The sequence below is a fragment of the Poeciliopsis prolifica genome, unplaced genomic scaffold (assembly GCF_027474105.1).
Source record: "Poeciliopsis prolifica strain line A6 unplaced genomic scaffold, Auburn_PproV2 SCAFFOLD118, whole genome shotgun sequence".
In the NCBI taxonomy this organism is placed as follows: Eukaryota; Metazoa; Chordata; class Actinopteri; order Cyprinodontiformes; family Poeciliidae; genus Poeciliopsis; species Poeciliopsis prolifica.
The window spans coordinates 89,542-107,325 of NW_026562493.1; the positions used below are offsets into that span (position 1 = coordinate 89,542).

The 17,784-nt window shown below is 40.3% G+C and overlaps 1 protein-coding gene across 1 annotated transcript in view; it reads right to left on the reverse strand.

The window, feature by feature from the left end:
* Positions 1-12: 12 nt before the first annotated feature.
* Positions 13-17,784, reverse strand: part of ptpn11b (protein tyrosine phosphatase non-receptor type 11b) — a 68,964-nt gene continuing 51,192 nt past the window's right edge. The window contains exons 4-16 of the mRNA XM_055024299.1: positions 12,166-12,358; positions 11,906-12,022; positions 11,676-11,789; positions 10,946-11,042; positions 10,688-10,767; positions 10,389-10,544; positions 8,339-8,470; positions 6,872-7,026; positions 4,615-4,682; positions 4,394-4,545; positions 4,212-4,312; positions 3,998-4,126; positions 13-2,869 (exon numbers count right to left, since the gene is read on the reverse strand). Of these exons, the coding sequence (XP_054880274.1) occupies positions 4,039-4,126; positions 4,212-4,312; positions 4,394-4,545; positions 4,615-4,682; positions 6,872-7,026; positions 8,339-8,470; positions 10,389-10,544; positions 10,688-10,767; positions 10,946-11,042; positions 11,676-11,789; positions 11,906-12,022; positions 12,166-12,358 (1,453 nt within the window). The 3' untranslated portion in view covers positions 13-2,869; positions 3,998-4,038. The remainder of the gene's footprint in view (positions 2,870-3,997; positions 4,127-4,211; positions 4,313-4,393; positions 4,546-4,614; positions 4,683-6,871; positions 7,027-8,338; positions 8,471-10,388; positions 10,545-10,687; positions 10,768-10,945; positions 11,043-11,675; positions 11,790-11,905; positions 12,023-12,165; positions 12,359-17,784) is intronic.

Genomic DNA, 17,784 nt, shown 5'->3' on the forward strand with positions numbered 1-17,784 from the left:
AAACACACGACATGGCATACTAAAGTGTTTTATTGTTTATGATATTAAACCATTAAGAGGCAGTTTCCAACATATCACATCAGCAGTTGAAGCCAAAAGTCCCAAAAAGGCGTGTGGGCGGAGCCAGTGCAAGATGAACAGGAAACATGGAGGACAACGTCAGGGAATCCAAAAATATCACATCAACAAGTTCAAGTAAAATGTCAGAGGACCAGCTGAAGTAAAACTCGGCTTCACGACTGCAGTCCTCCACCGATTCTTACTGGATTCACTCAGCAAAACATGGCGAGAAAAATAAAACCTCCATACCAAACTGAAATCCAAGGATGAATCAAAGAAAACGAGTCTGAAGGAAAACGTGAACAACATAGTGCACAAACAAAAACACGTCCGATGGACACACAGCCTGAGAAAAAAACAGTTCACACTTTCAAGTACTAAAGTTTCACCAAATCAGACATAATGTGAGATCACACCAACGCAGAGAAACAGAGCAAAGTTACAAAACAGGAAACAGATTCCCTCACCTGTTCACAGGAAGAGAAACGCGCTTGATGCTGACATCATGAAGCAGTGCAGCATTTGAAACAGGCAGCTTTCAATCACTGAACCAGAGCTGTTAACTACAAATTAAACAGCATTTCAGTAGTTTGACCATGAAAAACCTTCAAACTTTAAAATGAGGGAAACAAAATGGCTGCAGGAGTTACATTCAAACTTTTCTACATTATAATCATTTCAGTGCAGAGCTGAGAGTATTATTATTTCCACAATGAATCACGTTCTGACCCTAACCCTGTGTTTGAGTCATTTGGCTGGACAGAAGTTCAGTTTGTATTAAAGCCCTCAGATCTGAAGTCAGAAGGGCGAAAACTTTTCCAAACGTTGGATATTTTCCTAAAGATCAGGAATGAATCCCTGAGGTCAAATCCTGAGCTATGTGTGTTGAGCTGGGGCAACTGGGAGAGGGGCACTAAGAGGCATGGGGCAGTCTTTACAATAGGTGGTGCTTTGCAACTAACAAATAATTCAAACTTTACTTTACTTTAATTAAATACTTATCCCATTCATTTTTCAAAACACGATTCTGAAATGTTTGACCTGCATTAGTCAAAATGAACATTAATAATTTAATATATTTTTCAATTGTATGTAAAAGGTCCACACATTGAGTCAGTTTCAGAAGTCAAGTGTTCTGGTTTTATTCTCGATTCAAATAATAATAAAAACAAAAACAAACATGAACCGAGTGAGCAGAGTTGCAAAATCAAACCTGAAAACATTCAGAGAAATTAAAAAATGTTTCACTGGAGCAACTGGGCAACAATCACTAGGCCTCTAAAAATGAAAAACTTTCCACTGATTTTTGGAATGAAAAAATGGAACATTTTTCATGAAACCTCATTTGTCTGTGAAAGTCATTCAATTTATTTACCTGAAGATTTGAAATGGATGTAAGGTTGAAAGTGTTATTATGTTCAAAGGTTTGCTTATGCAAATAAAGAGAGAAATGATGCAGTCCTCACCGGTACATGTTGACTGGACCGAACTTCTGAGAGCAACTGAAGATGATTTAGGGGTGTCAGAGTAAAGTGGGTTCATACTGAAGACAACAAAGTTTTCAGATTTTTCCTCTTTCAAACACTGAATGATTTTTCTTCATGCAGCTCTTTCCAAATAAAGTCCAAATAAAACTGTGATGTTTTTGGTTGAAACATAAGAAAATGTGAAGGTTGAAGGAGAAGGAGGACTTCACTCTCGCCTTGAACCGGGCCGGGTCATTTTGGATTCAGGAGGCTAAAAATATCCAACAATCTGTGGGAAAGTGCAGAGGCCTCGTCGCTCTACAGTCTACTTATCCCATACATGACGCCGCTTTACTCGGCCGGCTGGCATCAGACCTGGATTACAGTCGTCTTCTAAATTACTTTTCAGAGACAAATCTATTCTTTAATCTCAGTCAGATGGCCATCTGGGCCGCTGCAATCGGCCCGTTTCCTCGTCTCCTTTTGACAATCCCATCCTGACAGACGCTGAGCTAAAAAAGACTCATAATGTTCATTCACTCTTTTGTCAGGAAACGTGAAATGAAGCTCTGCTTTTAGAAAGACCCTAAAATAAAGTTTATACATGACCTTAAACCACAATGACACGCAACGCATCAAAGGGAAGATAATTTGTGTGTTGAGAGGAAGATGATGAAGACCAGACAAAATTCTGTTCCTCAAGTCGGAACAGAACCAGAACCAGCGCGTCCAGCAGCAGATCGTCCTCCTCAGGCACACTTCACACACACGCACACACACACACACACCCAGACACGCACGCCCACGCACACACACACACACACACACACACACCCTAACACACACACACCACAGTCTACATCTGTAAGAATCCTTCCTGAGCCTTGGGACCCTTCCATCACTCAGTGGCCGCGTTAATAAACCCCGCAGCTCGCCCCGCGAAAACAGTGCAAAGTTGAAAGTTCAAATGGCTGGAAGAGCAGCTGGGCTCTGACCTTGGCTCAGATCCCGCAGAGCAGCGTCGGGTCAGACCCGCAGTCTGATGTCACATCCAGATTAGCGAGTTAGCTTCGATTTGTAGGTCTGAGGAAGAAAAAAAGAGGAGAAACAGGAGGAGGAGAAGCTAAGGATTACAGATACGTCCTATCACAAGGCACTGGAGCTGGTTCTGACGGGACAGAGTGGAGGGTCCACTGGTCACAGGGTCAGAGGTCAGCAGCATGGCAGCAGGAGAGGAGTCGGCTCGTTGCCTTCAGGCCGAGGCCGGGGACCGTTAACGCATCACTTCCTGTCAGCCCCAAAGAGATTTTTACAGACTCTGGCCAGCAACAGCGCTGCTGAAGCTGCAAAGAGACGAGAGCAACTGGTGAGAGGACGGACGGCTAACCATCACCAGAGAAGCAACTCACCATTGCTAATCAATTGTTTAGCAATGAATCAATTGTCCTGTCGATTAATTGTCCAGTTCTGCAGATTTGAACCACTTTAACCTTTTCATACATTTAGAAATATATCAAAAGATGCAAGTGAAAAATATAATTCCCTTCTTAAATAAGAAAATAAAACATTTCATTGCGTAAAATTCAACAACACAGCATTATGTTAGTGTATGCTAGAACTGGATGCATATGCAGCAAAAAATATTTTAAACATCACCATGACTTAACAGCACAGTTAACTTCTTTTTTTTTTAATTAATAATTAGTAATAGGAGATGTTTTTTTGCTGTTTTGTTTCTTACATAATTTGAAGCTCAGTCTGCCACCTGAGGAGTTTTGTGTAGAACAAATTTAGACAAAGGTGTTTTGAATTGTTCAAATCGTTTTGTTAATATCGAGTATTAATTTTATAGTCCATGTTTAGAATAGATACAGACCTATAATCAGAGCATATGTCACTCCTCCTCTTTTTTGGAAAGAGTTTTAATTGCTTCTCTCCAAGACGGCGGAATCACTCCATGTTCCAAAGTATAATTAAATGATTTTTCTAGTAATGGTGGGAGATCTTCACTAAAAGATTTGATCCACTCGGATGGCAATCCATCACTACCTGCTGTTTTACCATTTTTTTAACCTACTAATTGCTTCTTGTATTTCTATTCTTGTGATGTAGGAAGAGAGAAATTTGTTTTGGGTTTCTCCAATTGAGGGCAAGAAGGTTTCTATCTGTCCATCTTCAGCGGAAGGAGACTAACTGTATGTCCTAAACATGTCCTCAATAGTTGCTTTGTCAGTTGACTTGTTTCACTAGCCTTTAATGTATAGATGTTTCTATCTGTTGCTTTTTCAGTTTCTTTGCCAACAGTTTTGTTCCTTTAGATCCAACTTCATGATATGATTGTCTAATAAATTTCGATTCAGCTAATTTAAACTTTAGAGCTGCACTGAAACAGCAGCTTCTCTCCTCAGTAAGGCACTTTCACAGATAAAAGTCCAGCAAAACAGTTTCCTGCTTCAATCTAAAGCACTTACCAGATGGCAGATAAGAGAGAAGCAGATCTGCAGCAGCCATTTTATCTCCTGGTGTTACTACTGAAGGATGCCTGGGGAGTTCTGAAGTTTATATTCTCGTACACGCTCGAAGAATCATCATTTGTCATTCTGGAAAACAGCACAGAGATATTTACCGTTAGCACATGCTGCTAACGCTCAACATCCGTCACGTTCCAGTTCCTGTGACACGCACACTGAAGACGACCTGGAGGACGCCATGTTGTGCTTAGACCTGGAGTTGGTCATCTGTGGATACTTGATGTTTGAATATTCTCTCTCCTTCATTTTATTCCTCTGAAAAAGAGCAAAACATCACAAAGAGGCTGCTGCACGAGGTGCTGGATGTTAAGGAGGAGAAGTGGACTTTCAGAGCACCTGCTCCTCCTCCAGCCTCTTCTGGACCGTGTCTATGTACTGCTGCACCGCCATGTAGATGAACTTGTATTGCGCCTCCGTCTGGACCATGCCGGACCTCTGCTGCCGGACCATCTGGATGGTCTTTGGGATGTCGATGTCGCAGTCCAGCCCTGAAACAGAAACATAGAAATGAACCGACATCCAGGAGGAAACTCTTGACTCATCACATTCCTTCCCACCTTGGCGGTTGATGATATCGATGAGGATGTCAATGACAATGATGGTGCCGGTTCTGCCGATGCCCGCGCTGCAGAGGCAGACAAAGTGTTTGAGATGAATAAGAAAATACTATTATAGCACTAAAATCTATTCCTTTATAATGTTTCTAAGAAATACATCTGAAACAGAGCAACCAATGAGCTATCGATGATTCTGATGATTAGTCCATAAATTGGATGAAAGAAATTGGGACATTCTGCAGATATTTCACCATCTAAGCTTAGTTTAGTTGTAGAAATACATTTAAAAGAAAAAAATCAAAACTTTTTTAACTAAAATGCAATAAATGCTGTCCTTTAGTGAACACTTCATGATCTGCAGCTATACATCAACATGTGAAAATCAATACAGAGTAAAGCTAAAATGATTGATTAACTGATTAATAAATAGACAGTAAAAGTTTAAACTTCTGACTTATTTACAAAGATTGATTTTTTTTAATCTTAAGTGGAAAATGTTTATATTTCTGGTACATGTTTGGACTAATTACTGCAAAATATTTTTTGGCGTCAGTATGATCCAGTTAATGATAAATTTAACACTAAATGATATTGACAGACAAGAACGTAACATGAATTAAGGCAGCAGTGTAGTAGAAGTAGGAAACACTGCCACCTGCAGGTGGCAGCTCGCATCACTTAACTCCAATGTTTTTGAACATTTTGGCTGAAAACTCATGCGTCACTCGTGTGACGGTGATGATTCTGTCTGACTTTCCGTTCAGACAGTCTGGAAGGACTGGTTCATGTAAATGCAGGTAGACGCTGTTTGATAAAATAATATGCACATCAGAGGGTCCATTGATGGGTCCCTGAGGAACCCCAAAGGCCACATGACAAGCCAAATCCAGACAGAGTGGTTTGTGAGTTTTCCCCAGAAGTAAGACTTTTCTCGTCACATTTTCATAAAATGATTCAGGTAGATCATTTCCCCAGCATTCAGAAGCAAGGCGCTGCTTTGGGTCACTTTGCCTCATTAAAGCAGCTTGACCTGAATGGCTGTCCGGTCAGAACAACAGAGGAATCGCTCCACTGCTGTACACACTTTCCCCAGATGACTTAAAAACATGGCTGCTGATTTCAGGAAGAAGAAACTGTACAGTTTGTTCCATTCGCTTCTGTAGATCCTCTAAAACGAAAAGGCGTGTGCTCACAGCTCCCTGCAAGCTGCTTGTGAAATTTTTGGGGGTTTTTTGTCCAGACTTTTCAGAGAGGATGAGAAACTCTGAGCTGACGATGCTCTGGGGATGTTGGCTGATTGATTCCACATTTATTCAGGGAGTCTTGTTTGAGCCGGATTGTGGAAACATTCAGCAGCAGGACAGATTCAGTAGAACCAGCTGCTTTTCACACACTGCAGCTGTGACAGTATCAGTGCCATTCACCTAAGGACAGCTGTCCCTGTATGTTCAGTCTGTAAAATGACAGTAAAAAGCAGTCATGCATGTTTTATTATGCTCCACCTGGATGGCAGTGTTTATTCAGCCAACCAGCAGGAAGTTCACTGTTTTAGAGCCAACAACTGACTTTATGCATTAAAATCACTTCAGATGTTCAGCCTCATTAATGAAGATTAGCAGAACTGACCAAGAGGAACAATTTGTCAGGTTCTCCATCATTTCAGTTTCTCCATACTTCACATTATAGTTGTACTGAAATTAAAATTTAGATATTTGACCTGAGCCCAACCCAGCCCGATATTTGGGTGGAGTTTGGGCTTCTGTGGCTCGTTTCATTGCCTGCAATACATTCAGCACAGAGAAAACCAAATGATACCGAACAATCATTTGCTATCAAATCTATAGTGTAAACTATTTACACTATTTGTTGTGAATGGAGGAGAAGATAAAAACATGGCGGTTAAAGAATTAAAGTCAGTACAGAGAAGAAGTTAATCAGAGTCCACTGTGATCCTATACGTCACACATCCCAGATGATTTGACCTTTTCTCACCCTGCAACTACAACAAGGAACAAAATGGAGCTGAAAAACATAAGAAGCCATGTCTTTCACAGTTAAGCAAGCATGTTACAACTTCTGCTTGAAAACAGGAGCAGTAAAACTGTGCATAAAGTAATCTATCGGGCTTTCTTTGTGCTCAGATCTCTAATTAAAGCTACTCAGTTGAGTTGGACACAAAGCCTGTGGACTGGGTTTTCCTTTTCAGCTCTAAATTCCAGCTTACATGAGCTCTTCCTAGTAAGGGTGCTGGTTGTACCTGCAGTGGACGACGATGGGTCCAGTATCCTTAATGGTGCTCTGTGTGCAGTTGACTTCCTCCAGGAACCAGAGGACGCCGCCGGGCTCGTTGGGGACGCCGTGGTCCGGCCAGCTCAGGTACTGGTAGTGCCAGATGTACCGCAGAGGCTCCTTCTACACAAACACAGCATGACAGGAAGTGAGGATGTTCTATTGGAACCAAAAAGCTTCAGCAGCTTTAAACGGGTCAGAACAACCTTCACTGTTCAAGGAACTCAGAGCCAGAACAACTTTACTGTCTCAATAAGGAGAAACTTGTACTTTTACCTTGACAACTGAATTGGAGAAATGAACCAAATGGATTATTTATATAGAAACCAGTAAAAAAATTAACTGTCCATTTTAGTTACTTAGCTAGTTTTATTTTTCTATTTTATGTAACCCGGATAGGAAACAAACTTGAGAAGTTAATGATAAGAAATAGTGAGGATAAGTTCATTTGTTCTATTTTTTATTTCAATTAACATTTCAAAGTTATATGTTAGCATTGTTTAAAATACGTGTACTTTGTTGGGGAATTGTCAGAGAACATGAGTACGGTCAGTGACGGTAGCACAGGTGTGTAAGGAGCGGAAAGAGAGAGAGAAGAGTTGAGCAAGAGAAGGGATAGCACAGGAGGAGCCATTGTTTTAACAAGTTTCTAGAAGTGAGTAAGACTTGTCTTCAAGAGAAGTTATGTAAGCTAACAGGACATAGTCAAGTTTCGGTTAGAAACTGTCGAACTATGTGTTAGTTTTTTTAGTTGTATACTCACTCTAAAGTTAGAGCAAAGCTAACTCAGCTGTTGCTACAATGGACTTTTGTAAGCAGCTGTGTTGCTGTGAGAGTAGCACTTAAAACGTTACAGAAGATCGTTACCGGACTGGCTAACGAAGACCCTGACTCACTTTAGTAGAGTTCAGGGCTGATCGACCAAAAATACTATAGAGAAAATAAGAGAGTATACAGAAACATAGAACCCAAACACCACTTATTTCCGAAATCGTTTAACTGAGGGCTACATTTACTTTATTTTTTGCTTTACTGTCCACATGTTCTTTGCAATATTTAAAATTAAAAAGTAAAAATTCAAATGAGCCTGCCAGCAGTGCTCATAAGTCATAATGCTGTAATTATACGTGAGGATATAACCATTGAATATTCATTTTGAAATAAAAATCATTCAAAGCTCAATTTCCACTTGAATTGGAGTTTAAATGTGTGAAATGTTTTGTTTTAGATATTATCGGTATTATAGTTATTATGCTTGCAAAAATAAACCACTAGGAAAGAAAAATTCATCTGCATTCCTGACACAAGTTGTAAGTTTGTCGTGTTTTTTCCACTTATTGCTCCATCTGCCAGTCATCCAGATGAGTCTTGAAAGCTGAAGCTCAAACTGTTGGCTTGGTAATTTGACTCCAGGTCAGAGGTCAGCCGTCCTTACCCTGTCCAGGCGTGTCACCTCCAGTTTCCTCAGGATGTAGTCCTGCGCTGGCTGCTCTTCCACATTCCTCACCAGGACTTTCCCAAACTCTTTAGTGGCGTTGAGATCCGGCCAGTACCGGACGCATTTGTTCTGATAGAAACATGAACGCAGAGAGAAAGAGAGAAAGCGAGACTGGCATTAGACAGTCTGAAGAAACGGCTCAGCTTAAGCAGCTTTTCAGGAAGCTTATCTGTCATGCTATCCCATGCTAGTCCTATCCCTGTCCACCACACTGACACATGTACATCATCCTGACACTCACACGCTAAAGCACTCGTTGCTTTCCGGTGATGACTCAAAAAAAAGGATGATATTAGATTATCACACAGCCGAAGCACTTTGAAAGTGAGAAACAGAAAGGATTCAAGATTGGCTTGTTTTTGTCAACATGTCGTTAAAACTGAAAGGCACTGATATGTGGCCTCCTGCTTTTACTTTTCTTTTTTACAAGAAAAGGCTTTCTGATCAGGATAACCTGTTCAATTCCTTGTTGGAAGGAGTGAGAACTCAGACTTTACCCAAGAAACTCAGCCAAGAAATGTGGCTGAGCTTCAGAAAAGTAAATATGGGAAGATTATAAATTTCTCCTCACCCTAAAAATCTAAAAAGCCAGAATTTTGGCTTGCAGAGAAAAACCAAGTCAAAGATGTGTGACAGAGACAGACACAGTTTGTTAACTGTTAATTGAAGAGCAGCCAAATCCATCCATCCATCCATCCATCCATCCATCCATCCATCCATCCATCCATCCATCCATCCATCCATCCATCCATCCATCCATCCATCCATCCATCCATCCATCCATCCATCCATCCATCCATCCATCCATCCATCCATCCATCCATCCATCCATCCATCCATCCATCCATCTTCTTACACCCTTGTCACTAGTGGGGTCAGAATGACATGAATCCTCATCATAAGTGGTATCAGCAGTTCAAACATCTGGGCATGTGCACAGATCAAATTCTTAACAGCACAAATTGATTCAAAACATTATGATGATGCCCTTTAAAATATAGACCCTAAGAACAACTGATGACTGCAGCTTACCTTTAATAAAGGCTCAAAATATGTACAAGAAAAACTGAAAAAAACATCTTGTCTTGTTTCTTTCATTATTTCAGAAAAAAAATATTAATTTATAGGGCCTTTCATGCGATAATTCTAATGAGATAATTTAGTAGATTTTTATGAGCTAAACATATTGGCTCAATTAAGTGTTTTTTTTTCCCCAAGCAAGTAATGTTTATTCAATGATTTAGCAGCCAAAAGGTTTTTGAATTGAAAATATTGGTTGTTATGTTTTTTGATTAAAATGAGATCAAGTACTAATCCAGTTGTTAACTTTTAATTTGGTCCCACCACGACTAATGCAGCGCCAAGCAGAACTCTAACCCTTTACCAGCCTGCCCACAACGAGACGAACTGATTCCACTCACAAACATCCTGATTCCAGAAGAAAATCTAGTAAAACCCCAACATACCTACGTGAATTTGAATAATCAAACATGGAAATAGTTTGTGGATTCATTTTAAGCAATAAAAGACGAAACAAAAAGAAAAGACGTTTGATAAAAGGGAGGAGCCGCTCTATTTGCTGCACTATGATATGGAGTTATGTTTTTTGTAGTTAAGATTTTTAACTGAATAAACATAAATACATACATAATAGTTCACTGGACTGTCAGTTGCCATGTTAGGGATTCCCCTCCGTTCTTGCTTTCTGATTGGCTAACTGTCCGTTCTTGCTTTCTGATTGGCTACCTGTCCGTTCTTGCTTTCTGATTGGCTACCTATCCGTTCTTGCTTTCTGATTGGCTACCTGTCGTTCTTGCTTTCTGATTGGCTACTTGTCACATTCAACAGGCTGCTCCCAGACAGGGAAAACCCTATGCTAATAAAAAGGTTGGGGACCACTGTGCTAAAGGGTTAAATGCATCACAAAGACTCTTCTTGTTTTATGACCAGGACTGGAGTAAGCATGAGTGACATGGAGGCGGCTCACCCTTCCCCGCTCCATCTCCTTGGTGGTCATGACAATGACGTGAGCGTTCTCCTGAAACACCATCTTCCAGAAGTCGTTCACTGTGCTCTGCAGGCAGCCCTGGGTGGCAATGAAGACTTTACTCCCCTCCACATGCCGCCCGTCTTCACTCACGTTCTGCATGGTTGGACAACAGGAACAATTACACACGAACCATTTTAACCACTGAGTGAAAATGAATTATGTAATATTAAATGTCTAGAAATATATTTAACATCCAAAACGTGGAAAGGAAATCCTTCCTGATCACACACACTCACTCTGATATAGTTGGCGTTGATGTAATCCAAACCCGGAGCGTCTGATTCAGAATCTTTAATTACAACTCGCGTTGTGTCGACTGTAAACACAAAGTTCAACCAATTAATGCATAAAGGAACAGTCAGTTCTGAACCACGCAGACATAATGCAGCTGATAGGCTCAGGCTATTAAAACACCATCTCTATGCTCTGTCGTCTGTCACTCTTTCCACAGGAAGTTGGAGAGACAGGAAACGGCAGGCTGCTGTGCGACTCACAGGGGAGGATGTTCTTGTATCTGTTTTTACTCTTGTTTTCTGGTTTCTGGCCCTCTTTCCGGGGATACAGCAGTTTGCACTCTTGCTGCTGAAGTACCTTTAAAAGAGATGGAGAGAGGAACAAAAGAACAACATGAGACAGACAACTTGGGAATTCCAATGGGCTATCGCCACAGAAAACAGTGTCAGAAAGAGTAGAGCAAAAAACAATACTAACATTTCCAAAGACATTTATGTAACTGAATAATGCTGGGTGTAAAACATTGTAATGAACTTTTATTACAGCAGAGGTCACCATGGGGAGAAGTCAGAGAGAAACATCTAAAGACTCAGGGTGTGTGATAACATTCATTTTAACACAGATTCCCATCCACACTGGGTAATACATTCATTTCATCACAAAAATATTTCAAACAAAAAGTAGTAAACATAATACTTTCCCAATATGAAAGAAACTGGGTTGCTTTATTTATTCAGACTTTCTTGAACTGCTTATAAAAAATAATTTCCCCCTCATTTCAATGGTAGTTATTTGGATAATTAGCGCTATAATAGAAATGGCAGTACACCAATCAACTTTTTTTTCTTTGTAAAAAGTTGATTTAGAGTTCTATCTTTATGTTTGGTATTTTTATGACAATTTGTTTGGTTTTGCTTCTACAGGGCATTAGTTTCACTTTAACATGATATTATGATGAGACTGGAATATGAATGGCTGTGATGCACGCACCTCAAACTCCTCCCAGAATCCTTGTTTTGGCTTCTCTGAGTTGTCTGCTACTTTATTGAGTTCTCGTACCCGGTTCTCAATGTTGGCAGCGTTTATCCTCGTGGTGTTAAAAGGCTGACATAGTCACACAAAAACACAAAACATTTAAACTACAAACCACATGATGAGCTATAAAACAATCACCAGAGAATGTTCTTAGTTCTACATTTTTCTAAATGTGTCTTTATCACCTGTTTGAGATGAACTACAATGCCACTTTTTTCCACCATGGGGTTCTTCTTGTAGTGATCCACCAGATCGGCCAACGTGTCAAACCGTTCACCACCTCCCACGTCATACTTGCCTTCCTGCAGAACAAAAATGTTTACAAATTAAAAAGGAACTATAACTGCAAGCAGTTATCAACGGGTTCCAAGCCCCAACAATGATCAAACCAACCAATCAAAATTCTTCTTAAAGGCATGATATGCGTCCAAAAGAACAATCTCACCTGCAAGCGAATCATAACGTGTGTGACTTTGGTTTTGCGGTCGACGTTGTCGTGTTTCTCCTCGTTGGTGAGAACTGATAGGACAAAGTCTCCGGGCTTACTCTGACTCTCCCGGACCAGAAAGCTGCCAGCTTTGCCTTTTTCTGTGAGGAGCTTCTCTGCATCTCTCCCAGAGAGGTGACCATGGTACCACCTGGAGATGGAAAACAAGCGTCTTCCTGAACCACTTGTTTTCAAGAAGGGACAATCAATATTTAAAACACCCAGGATAAGAGATTACTGTCCGGGACAAAGTACATACTGCAATCCATATGTCTGTCAAGTTTTTGTTTCGCTGTTAAATCATAACTGCAACAATTTGCTTGGTTTTACAGCTGTAAAACTCTGTTGCGATTGCTTTGGTAAATATTGACGCTCTATGAATTTTTATAGATCAGGGGTGCTCAATACGGGAAGGTTTTGAGTCAATCTCTGCAGTAGGTAGCGAACTGAACGCCTCTTCTGATGAGTGCGTCAGAAGAGGAGCAGCACGTCCTCTTCTGACGCACTTATCAAAAATATTCACTAACATCCAAAACGTTTGTATTGAAGAATAAAAAAAAATCAACAAAATGTGTTCAAATTAATCACCCAACAAAAATAATAATCTCAGTAATTATTGTTTCAACTGGATGTTGCGCAATTCTGTGCATTTCGGTTCCACAACAAAAATAAGAAAAGGGTTAGGGCGACTAAAACACCGACTTTCTGAGCAGAGCAAGAGTTTAAAACGAGCTCATCACTCACCGCTGAGCGCTTATTAATAATCGCAAAATAAATATAAAGCCTGAAAACCTAATATCATAACGGACTGAATATTTTGTTTATAATGCAATCTCTGCTTGGCTTCTGGAGCCAAGCAGAGATTGCCATGGACTCGCGTGTGCTTAAACAACAGAGAGAGACGGAGAGTAAAGAGGTACTAGTGGTTTTGAATTGATCACCTGTTCGGGTTATTTGACCTTTTCTGTGGTTCATCACAGCTGCTGTAATTTCTGAACGTTCAATAAACGACAAACTTGGACCTCATTCGTTTGCAAGTATACATAATTCACAACAAACATCAAATACGGTTAATATGTTTCATTGAGTACTTAAACAGATGGCTTCTACCTCGATAATTATGTGAAATTAAATTAATTGTCTCATATTTTTTTAAAAATGTTGTGTGTTCTCTGGCATCTTGCTTTGAGCTCAGAGTCGGAGAGGCTTTTCCTCTATCAAACATGCTATTTATCTCCGTCTCTTATTTAGGGGAAATATTGATGTTTATGAGATTTTCTCTAAAATGATAACCTTTTTCAACCTGCACAGCTCCACTGTTGAAAATGAGAAGGTAACATTCACAAATGACATTGAAATAAAATCCAGTCCAACATCTGGTTTGAGGTGATTCCATGAGAACCTGTTGGAGGAAAAATATCCCAACTTCACAAGATGTGCTTTTAACTTAACATTTCTCTTTGGTTCCTCCTATCAGTCTGAACTGCTGGCCTCAGGTTTGCAAGCAGCTTCTGACAGAGAAACCAGTAACCTGCTCCCAGTGTCAGAATCTCACTGAGGAAGAAAGCGCATTATAATATGTCTACTACAACTGATGTATATTCACATAGGTCAATAGAGTTTCAATTACAATTTTTGTATCTTAGTGTCATGAGGTAGATCTCAGCTGAGTGGAGAGAGAAAAAGTAGATCTTGTGCTCAAAAAATCTGGGAGCCCCTATTACAGTTAAACACACATGCAGGATTGGACTCTACTCACTAAAATCTATGATGTTGTCCAAACTTTTTGCCAAAATCGTTCAGCTAAAATAAGGCTGGACAATAAATCAATAATATATGTCGCAATTGATACGTAATTCATACCAATAGATGACACGTCTGATAGAATAATCAATACATAGAATATTCTGCACAGAATTGTGGGAGTTTGTAAATGGCAAATGCCTTTGTACTTGTATAAAGCACTTCACAGTCACTCACACGCGCGCACATACACACAGACGCACGCACCACGATGGTGGCAAGCTACTGGATAGTAGCCACATCTGCCCTCGGTGGTCTGACAGAGGTTGCAATGCACCAGTGTCACTGTGACCTCTGACCCCACCAGCAGGTGGGGTCAGAGGTGTCTTGCTCAAGGACACAAGAACACGACAGGACACCCCTGATTTATAATTTGCAGCCACACGCTTATTAAATATGGGCACCTGAGTTTCAACCTTTTCAAGTGGACATATTGTTATGTTAGTTTCTTTCTTTTAGCAGACTCAAGCTAAAGTTCCAAATAAAAGATTAATCACTGACAGCAGACAGAAATACCAACACAGTATTTCTCCTTCACACGCCTTTATTCACCTGCTGCTTCTGTACCCAAGACTGCTCAGATACACGCTTTGTGTCTGAGCATCTCAGGGTGGATGTGAGTGCAAGGTAGATAAATCAACAAAACGGATATTTGAGACTAAGTTTTCCCTCAGAGGGGGCAGACTGAAATACGTTTCCTGTAACTCACACCTTCAACATAATTGAAATGTGTTGAAGGTGTGATAAGAGACACTATCACTCCAGAGTGATAGTGTCTCTTATATGGCTGCAGGCTCACTTCACCTGATTTTCAGATTAAATACTCGCATGTCGGCATGTTGTTTCCTGTGTGATGATGAGCCAGAACGTAAAGGAAGCGGCATCAAGAAAAGCACCCAGAATGGAAAAACCACATGAATCGTAAACCAGAAGCAGCTCTTACACTCTTACACTTAGATTAAGAGACACGCAGTGCAGAGCAGATGTGCAGAAATAAAAAAAACATTTGCATCCATTTTTTTAGGAGAACCATGTCTGCATTCAGAACAGAAATATTCTCTGAAGTACGTAATTGTGTGTATATTTGCAAAAGCATAGACGTCAAGCAGTGAGTTAATCCAAACATGCCTTTGGGAATACATAGTAATTTAACTTTGTGGATTCTGTGTGCATATAAATTTCCTGAGTGGGAGTGTTTATTCAGAGTGTCCTCTCTTCAATCTGTGTAAACATGTAGGTGCGCTGCTATATAATTAACGTGTTAATGTGAATTTCTAACCTAATGCCAGTCTAACACTTTGCTAAGTGATGCAGCAGCAGGACAATAATTCGATATTATGGCTTGTTCTGATGGCTCTGAGTGGATCAGCAGTAACATCAAGCTGGGGAGGTTTCCAGGACCGCTGCTTTGCCTCATCCTCCCCTCTAGGCAGACCATAGAGCCAGTTTACTCGTCTATCTACATTAGGAAAGGCCGATGTACAAATGAACTGACTTGAAGTGGCATCATGTTTATATGATGAGAAAGTTGTGATACATCATTTGTCCTGTTCAAAGGTCATAAATTCAGCCTAATGTAATAATGTAATGTAATGTGCGCCTGGAAGGTGAAGTGAGAGTGAACGTTTTAAAGTGGGCTTTTAAAAATCATTGCCTTGTTTTATGCTTTGCTTCGTTTAGAGCAGAGATCTCCAAGCTTTATGTAACAGGGGTCAAAAATGACTTATGGACCAATGGAATTAGATTTTTAAATAAAAAGTCATACTTTGATATTTTTTCCACTTAAACATTTAATTAAACAAATACGTTAGATTAGTTTTGTTGAAAAGAGATAGGTTATCTATCTACTTAAAGGGGCAGTATTATGTGTTTTCCAGGCACATAGTGCCATTTTATAGCACAATCAATTAACTATGTTAAATCCAGTTAAATATGACTTAAAGGTAATTTTCCATTGTAATTTAACATTTTGAAATTGGGCTTCTGTCTCTTAAAGAAGCTCCGCCTCCAGGAAGTCATCCCATGGTTGCTGTAGTAACCCTTTAACAACGTTTTTACCAGCAGCTCTGAGCAGTAGCTCCTGCCAGCATTGTGGTCCAGACCATCTAACCCAAGACCAAGACCAGAGTGTATCGAGACCGAGTCAAGACCAGCGCCCTGTGCTACATGATACAATGAAATGTGAAATATAATCAAAATTGGTAATCAAATTGATCTGAAAGATTTGCATCCCCATAAAAACATCTAGATATGAAACACTTTGAGCTGAAATAAATGTAACCAATATTAAAGAAACTCTTATTCTGCTTATCTAAAAAGATAACGCCCTGGGCATTTGCCCATGTCATTCATGTCAGAAATCACCACTGTCTGCACCATTTAACATAGCAATTGACGCAATGCCCTGACAGTAAACGACGCTCCACTATGAACACTGACCAAAGAGCTAAAAGCAAGAAGTAAACCAAGCACAAGGTGCTCACCATGACTGTTCTCACCCTGTCCCACTGCAAGAATCCTGGCAGCACAATGCTGTAATATCTGCCATCATGGCAGACATGATAGCTGCCACTTTGAACGAAAACAAGCAATGAGCAATGCACACTGAATGTGCATGCTCTTTCATTCCTGTGTTGTATTTATTTGCTAATCAAATAAATATCAATGTGGATACTTGAATAAAATGATATACTGCAGTGTAAGCAGAGCATCACAAGAACAAAGAAGGGCTCTCAGTGAAGCTCCAGTCCTTCTTCTTAGTAAAGACAAGTTCAGAAGACGTGTATGGTTTATGAATGTCTCATCACTACTGGCAGACTTTTTGGACACAGTGTTGTCCCATATGCGACACGTTAGTCAACACCTCCACACAATAATTCAGCGCAGAGTGACTTTTTTTCATCACGTCTCTGTATAACTAGCTTTGCTAACATCACGTCAGCGGAGTTCACCTTTCTTTGAGCTTCTTTTTCTAAGTAATTTCTAAGTATTTTCACATTTGCGGGCTTGACTGGTCTTGAAATAAAATCCCGAGTCCTCAACGCCCGAGACCGACTGCGTTCGAGACTGAGATCATCAAAAATGGTCGTGAGACCAAGACCGGTCTCCAGTACTACAACACTGACTCCTACAATGAGCTCAGCGGTTCTACCAGCTGTTTGCTCATTTCTGCTGGCTAGTCTGAAGGAGCTGGATGGGAAGAGCTGTTCTGTGAGGCTGAAGCTGAGAAACTGAGGAGGACCTGTGCTTTCAGTCCACCCAGCCGTTTTCCACAGCTGAATGGTTCCCATTCTCAAACATGCATGAAAGAATCAAAGCAACATGTTTGTTTTTGATGAGAGAATAACATTACGACATTATGTAAAAAGTCAATTTTTCAGGGTTTAGGTTTGGCTTATTAAAATAGATGTGTCAGGCTCCTGTCTACCCATGTGTCATGTTTGTACAGTAATAAGTTTATTGAAATCTCTTTTCATTGTGTTTTCAGGAGTTTGTTTTTTGTCCCATATTTGTCTGACATTAAGGGGAGCAGCAGTTGTCTTTTTTTAATTGAAACCTCTGGTTTACAGACTGCAAACTGGAATTGGGGTGAGCTCCCTGGATATTGAGAGGACTTTGTTCTGTACATATCAGGAGTTTCTATGTTTTCTTTGTTCCAGTTTATGTTACCAGCAGGAGCCACTGCTCCTGCAGCACGCTCTGCAGCTGCAAGCTCACCTTCTCACAGTATCCTCTGAAAATGTTTGGATGATCTGTGAAAGCTCCTGATTTCAC